Below are 7,415 nucleotides of genomic sequence, written 5' to 3' on the forward strand. Positions count from 1 at the left end.
GGTCTGTGTGTGTGGCTTTCCTGTATACCTTTGTGGTGAATTCTCTGTTAGGTGTTCTCTGTACCATTACGTCTAGGAATGGGAGTTGGTTGTCCTTTTCTTCCCCTCCAGTGAATCGGATTCCTGTGAGTGTGGCGTTGATGATCCGATGTGTGTTCTCTATTTCTGTGTTTTTAATGATTACAAAGGTGTCATCCACATATCTGACCCAGAGTTTGGGTTGAATTTGCGGTAAGACTGTTTGTTCTAATCTTTGCATTATCACTTCTGCTGTGAATCCAGAGATGGATGAGCCCATGGGTGTGCCGTTGATTTGTTCATATATTTGGTTGTTGAATGTGAAGTTGGCACAGGTCCAGTAGTTTGAGTATGCCATCTTTGTTGATAGGTTCACCGTCCTGTTGTCTGTTCTGTATGTCCAGCAGGTTGGCTATTGTTTCTCTGGCTAGGGTTTTGTCGATAGAGGTGAACAGTGCCGTTACATCGAATGAGACCATGGTTTCTTCCTTGTCTATATGTATATTTCTGATGATGTCCAAGAATTCCTGTGTTGATTGTGTAGAGTGTCTGGATCTACTGATCAGGACAGCTGGAACTGACGACCGGAAGCGGCAGATTCAAATCACTACAAATGCCGGAGGAAAGATCACAGAAGCGCTTCACAGGAGGCTCCCAAGCACTGAGGATGTCACCTAGACAGGGGACGAAACGTCTGCAACACAAATTCCCAGCTCGGTGAACAGAACCACAACAACGAGCACCCGAGCAACAAATCTTCGCACAAACTTTGAAGGAATAAGCATTCAGATAATCTGCATGTTAACTCACCACTGTGAATAACTGCCCCAAAACCAAAGTAGTCCGATCAGTAAAAAGGTTTTCCTACCCTTCATGCTGAATATAAAGAGCAGTGTAGAGTATTTGATTCCAATTCTTGTTTATAAATCCACCAGCCTTGGAACTTAACTTTGCTGGATATTTTACTCGAGCAAGTTTGTTCTGTGTAAATATTTTCTCTTTCATTTCAGTGATGCTTAAGGTGCTGTTAAAAGTGAGCTATATGCGTTGTAAGCAAGCTTGTACCCAATTGGACTACATAGGCTGTTACCACATGGACTGCAGCAGATCAAGAAGGCAGCTCACCAACACCTTCTCAAGGGCAATTAAGGATGGGCAGTAAATGCTGGCCTTGTCAGCAGTGCCCACATCCTGTGAGTGAATACATGAAAAAATAAATTTGAGCAATATCGATCTAAATCCAACAATTTTCCATAGTTTTTGGAGGTTTCTGTGTTTTCTCTCATTTGATGCAATGTGAATAGGAGAAATCTTAGAGACAATTCCTGATTTATGTTTTCCTCTCAAAATAATGAGGGTAAGAAGTGTTTTAGTTGGAAAGCTTTCAATTTGGTTCATAAATGCAAACGAATTCAGGGTCTCTGATTCCATTTTAAACATTTTTATGGTGATTTTTTAAATGGACCATTCATAGTTTTCTTATTCCTCAGTGAGTATTGTGTACCTTCCCTTGATTATTCTGTAAAGTTAAATCCGTGGTATGTAAAACTGGTTGGCATCCTTTAGCATTTCTCATGACTAAAGATAAAAATAAGTCTTCCCTCTTTCATCTCCATTCTTTTTACCCTGTTTATATAAGATTTCACTCTTCCTCTACCCTTCACCATAAGCCTTCCCGGTTTTTCCTCTCTGCTTTACTGTGCCTTGCACCTTTCCTTTGCTGTGTCACCAATTCTCTTTGCTTTTCGTGCTCTTCGTGATGGATCAGCTTTCATTGTGATTATTCCACATATACAAACTGCCAAATAATGCATTATTCCATATACCAGGTCAGGCAAGTAATTTATCTCCTGTGTGGCATCTGTCATAATTAGGATGTAGGGATAGTTACCTACCGTTTTCAGTGCTTACTGTTGTGTTGACCAAAAGTCTGGGGATGGTTGAGCCATGGTATAAAGAATTCTCTACGTCCTTCCCTGCAGACATTGCTGAGATTTCTGTTTGAAAATATTTAAGCCAGTCAGACAGCATGCAGCCTAGCTCTTCAGTGCTCTGTTTCTGAGGCCAAGCCACATTGGAGTGGGTGATAGTTTGAGAAAGTTGGGATCTGACACGGACAGGTGGGCCACATGTGAATGTTGTGGGTGCTAAGTATTTATGCAGGATTGGAGCAGAGAGAGCGAGCAAAAGTCTGACATTTGGAGTGGAGATGTGAACTAAATTAAGATGTATTAATGACAGTATGCATTTAACTAATTTATAAGTACATCAGATGCAGTCATTAGATAGTGTTCATTCAATAATGGTCAGGGTGCTGACATTGTGATTGGGTGCCATTGTAGAACTGCTTTTTAGGAGAATGTGCGATCAGTTCAGTCTCAAACAATGTGACTGATTAGAAAGATACTGAATGTTGTTACAAGGCTTGGATAGGCATCTGACTGTATGATTTGTAGGGGATATTTTACTATGATAAAGATGCTATATAAATCTGTATTACTGCTATAGCCCAATAAAACTTTTGGTTTTACAGAATTCTGTGCTTCTCCAGATATGTTGTAAAATGGATTTGCATGGAACAACGAATCTTACACTCTGAAGTAATAGTGACCGCTGTGGACATGACAAAATGTTGTGCAAGTTTAAACTATACAATATGCCACCTTTCTTTCCTCCTCTCTCCCTACCCTGAAACATATACTTTATTTTGACTTGTGGAAGACTGAAGCAGCATTACACTTTCATTAATCATTTACTTCTGTGCAATGTTCACATCAAATTTTAAAGTCTATTTATTTTTTTTTTAGAGACGATAGGCTACAGCAGTAAACAAAATGGGAAACTACCGATTGTTAATGATGTGGTCAGCCCTCCACGAACTGCCTTATTGGGAACCATCTTTTCTCCTGTTTTCAGTTTCTTCTCACCAGCAAACAAAAATGGTAAAGTATGAAATTAAATGCCTGTGACCAAAGCAGATGGGCACTTGTAAAATTTTTATCCACTGATGTAAATGATGTAATGTAGTGTGTTTGTGCATTTTTGTTTTAAGATGCTTTGGTAAGGTCAGCAAAGACATTGGTTAGCTCAGTTGGCTGGATCATTGATTTGCAGAATGGTGCCAACAGCATGAGTTGATTTCCCACATTTCCTCAACTTCTCCCTTCACCTCAGGCGTGGCAGCCCTCAGGTTAAGCCACCACAGTCATCTCTCTCTCTGTCTAATGAGAGTCCTGTAGTCCAATTGGACTATGGCCACTTTAATGTCAACAAACAGCACATATTTATTTGACTGAATTTGATATGGTATGCTTAATTATTTACTGTATTGAAATCATACAGTATTGAAGATGGCAATTTGGCCTGTCTTGTATGCAACAGTCCCTGAATAAAGAATTGTTTCTTCATTTTCTCTCATTCTTTTGCAACTTATTTTCAATTATCATAAACTTGTCTGAAGGAATGTTTCATCCTTAATTGATCTATCAAACTGCTCACAATTTAATATTCAAAATCATTGGTGGGTGATATATTTTCTGGTGTGGCGGTGCTGGTAAAGGTAAGATTGAGGGAAGCTGTGATAAGATAAAGAGGGGAATTTCTGTGACAATATGGGTGACTGCACGGCAGAATTGAGTGTTGTGGGGTAAGAAAGGAACAAAACTTAAGTCTGGAGGAAGCCATCCAGAAACAATGTAAAGCAGAGAATACAAGGAAAACAAAAAGAAAGTTGGAATGACAATCTGAAATTGTTTAGTTCATTGTTGGCACTGGAATGTGCTAAAGTGCCAAATCAAAAGATGAGGTCTACTTTCTCAAGCTCATGTTGAACAATATTGGAGGCTGAAGTTGGCAATGGGCAGAAAATATTTTCTGTTGTTGGACTTTGTTACTGTGTCTTTGTGGATAACAAAAATCTTTATCTTACCTCTCTAACGTTGTCTTAAAGGTGCTTATGTTAGCAAGAATGTCAGCTTCACAGGTAGCAATATCCTGTAAAGTACTGAGGGATAAGTACCCAACTTGACTTTTAGATGTCAAAGATGGATTTTTTTCAAATGGCTGGGAAAATGGAGCTTCTTTGAATCTGTCATGGAATCGGTTATTGCAAAGCCCAGTGCATGTGACAGACTTCCATAGTGAAATGTCAAGCCTGATTATGTTCTCACGTCATGAAATGAAACTTCTGATCTGGAGGGAAAAGTGCTATTAGCAAACTACAGTTTTTCTAATATTGTTTCTTTCTTTAGCCCTTCTGGCTGCAATGCTTTGGTGAATATGCATAATTTCAAAGGGTAATGATGAATGCACTTCGGTGAATGACCCTTTCATTAAGTAACGTGATTTACATTTATGAATATTTACAGGAACATCAGGTTCTGACTCTCCAGGTCAGGCAGTAGAGGCTGAAGAAATTGTTAAACAACTGGAATTGGAACAGGTGGATGAGATCACAACAAGTACAGCAACGTCAGCCACTGGAGGACTGTATTCTGGCCAGGCAGTGACAGCGCAATCACATTTGTCTCCTGACAGCAGTTCAGATAATATAGAGGATGAAGTCACCAATGAACTTCATCCCATGCCAGGTACAGTAAACTAGTTAATTTAATCGTTCTTTGTATTGCAAATTTTCTTAACGAGTGAGCCTTTTAATCTGCAGGTAAATTGTCATGGGACAGAAATCATACTCTGCATGTCTACTTCAGAAATCTAAGAGATACCAGACTATGTCATTATGATCTCAAGCTCTTTTCTGTGGGAGATCAGCCATGTTCTTAAATGATTGAATTTTCTATCATTGCTCACTGTTTTATCATAAAATGGCTATGAAAGCAGACTTTACACTAAGTTAAAGTCAGTAGTTAGTTAAATTCCTTCACTAATGAAGGGCACTGACATTTAATTTAGTTTTTTCAGATTGTAAGTTCCCACTAGCCGTGTTTAATAAAGCAGTTTTATGGTTCTAGCCATGCTGTGTCAGTGTGTTACTTATTAGTAATTAAAAAAAACACACTGGCTGACTGTCAATAATAAAAGTTTATTGCATTTTGCAGATTGCCTATATCCTTTTTTTTAATTTGATTCACTGAGATATGATAAAACTCATCATTATACGTCAGGATTGTAAACTACTTCGAAATCCATGAGTTTATGTTTGTCTGAACTACTTTGCACACCTTCATTCCGAGAGATCCTGAGCCTATCTTACAGAATTGGCCAAAGTTAAGAGTTGAGACTTAAGAACACTGAAGTGTGCTGATCAAGGATCTGCTGGAGCTTAACCCATTAAAATTGTACATTTTTAGAACAACAATCATGTTTTATGTTTTTAAAATAGTTTTGGGTTACCTGAACTGCTACTGATAGGGAACTGATCTTCAGTGAAATAGGAATGTAGCCATCAGTGATAGATCTGTTCTTCAGATCCCACCATTAGTCAAGCTGGTGGTCAGTTGTCAACTGTGGATTGGAAGTGTTGTGGATCTTTCTACCTTGTATGTTAGATTGCCAGATCTGCCGTGCAAAATTGACACACTTAAATTTAATTCAGCTCAGTCACAGAGACTTTCCCTATCTTCTACCACATCCCAGAAAATAGGATAAAATCATATAACACAGAAGGAAGGAGACCATTTGACTTGGAGTCATATAGAGTTGTAGAGTCCTACAGCACAGAGACAGGCCCTTGGGTCCAAACTGGTCCATGTTGACCAAAATGTCTGTCCACACTAACCCCATTTTCCTGTACTTGGCCCATATCCTTCTAATCCCTTCCTATCAATGTATTTGTCCAAATGCCTTTTAAATATACCCGCCTCAACCACTTCCTCTGGCAGTTCATTCCATGTGTGTACCACCCTCTGTGTTAAAAAAAGTTGCCCCTTAGATTCCCTTTTATACTTTCCTCTCCAAACTTAAACTCATGTCTTCTCGTCCTCAATTCCCCAACTCTAGAAAAAGATTGAGTGCATTCACCCTATCCATGCCTTTTATGATCTTATACATTTCTATAAGATCTCCCCTCAGTCTCACAAGCTGTAAAGGAAAAAGTGCTAGCTTGTCCAAACTCTTCCTATAGCTCAGGCCCTGGAGTCCTGGCAGCATCTTTGTAAATTTGTTCTGCACTCTTTCCAGTTTAATAACATCCTTCCTACAGCAAGGTGACCAAAACTGAACATAATACACCAAGTGCACCTCACCAACATCCTGTATAACTGCAACATAACTTCCCACCTTCTATACTCAGTGCCCTGACTGATGAAAGCCAGTGTGCCAAAAGCCCCCTTCACTACTCTGTCTACCTGTGACTCAATTTTTAGGCAATTGTGAACCTGAACACCCAAGATCCTCTGTTCCAATACATTCCTTAAGGCCCTACCATTCACCATATAATTCCTATCTTGATTTGACTTTACAAAATGCAAGACCTGACATTTATCTATATTAAACTCCATTTGCCATTTTCTAGCCCACTTCCCCAGCTGATCAAGATCCTGCTGAAATTTCTGCTAACCTTCCTCACTGTCCACAATACCGTCTATTTTAGTGTCATCTGCAAACTTACTAATCATGCAGTGTAGGTTCTCATCCAAATCATTGATATATGTGACAAACCGTAACGGGCCCAGGACTGACCCATGAGGCACTCCGCTAGTCACAGGCTTCCAGTCAGGCAACCAACCTTCCAGTATTACCATCTGCTTCCTACCATCAAGCAGATTGTGTATCCAATTTGCCAGCTCACCTGGATTGCATGTGATCAAAAGTTTCAGAGTAGTCTACCATATTTAATATACCATGCCATCTCTTTTCCACTCTGTTATTCTTTCCGTTTCTTAGATTGCTCTACTTATTTCCTTTCTATGTGTATATCCAATTCCTTCCTGAAAGACAGAGTTGAATTTGCTTTAGGCATTGTGTTCCAGATCCTAATTTCCTACTTTTTAAAAATCCTTATTTTGCCTCTGTTTTTCTGGCAATTACTTTTATTCATTATCTACTAATTATTTTCTTTATGCTGTATGCTCTATAGAAATCCTCCATGATCTTGAGCACCCTCTTAATTCATCTGTAGTATTATTTGGGCACTGAAAACAGTAGAATTGAGTACTCCCTCGTTATTTTTACTGAGGAATATAGTGAGCTGCTGAACTCACCATGCGCTGTCTACCTGCATTGTCTCACCATAACATGCTCATATGCGTGAATCTATTATCTGATTTTTGGCACTGGCCTAGGTTCTTCTTTATTCTGGATCAGTGGTGCTGGAAGAGCACAGCAATTCAGGCAGCATCCGAGGACAGGCAAAATCGACGTTTCGGGCAAAAGCCCTTCATCAGGAATAAAGGCAGAGAGCCTGAAGCGTGGAGAGATAAGCTAGAGGAGGGGGGGGG

General features: G+C 39.5%; 1 protein-coding gene across 5 annotated transcripts in view; it reads left to right on the forward strand.

Moving 5' to 3' along the window:
* Positions 1–7,415, forward strand: part of ctdspl2b (CTD (carboxy-terminal domain, RNA polymerase II, polypeptide A) small phosphatase like 2b) — a 79,548-nt gene that overhangs the window by 38,691 nt on the left and 33,442 nt on the right. For all 5 annotated transcript variants that reach the window (XM_043677116.1, XM_043677115.1, XM_043677114.1 and 2 more), the window contains 2 exons: positions 2,826–2,960; positions 4,386–4,607. In XM_043677116.1, the coding sequence (XP_043533051.1) occupies positions 2,826–2,960; positions 4,386–4,607 (357 nt within the window). The remainder of the gene's footprint in view (positions 1–2,825; positions 2,961–4,385; positions 4,608–7,415) is intronic.

The sequence above is a fragment of the Chiloscyllium plagiosum genome, chromosome 36, assembly GCF_004010195.1.
Source record: "Chiloscyllium plagiosum isolate BGI_BamShark_2017 chromosome 36, ASM401019v2, whole genome shotgun sequence".
NCBI lineage: Eukaryota > Metazoa > Chordata > Chondrichthyes > Orectolobiformes > Hemiscylliidae > Chiloscyllium > Chiloscyllium plagiosum.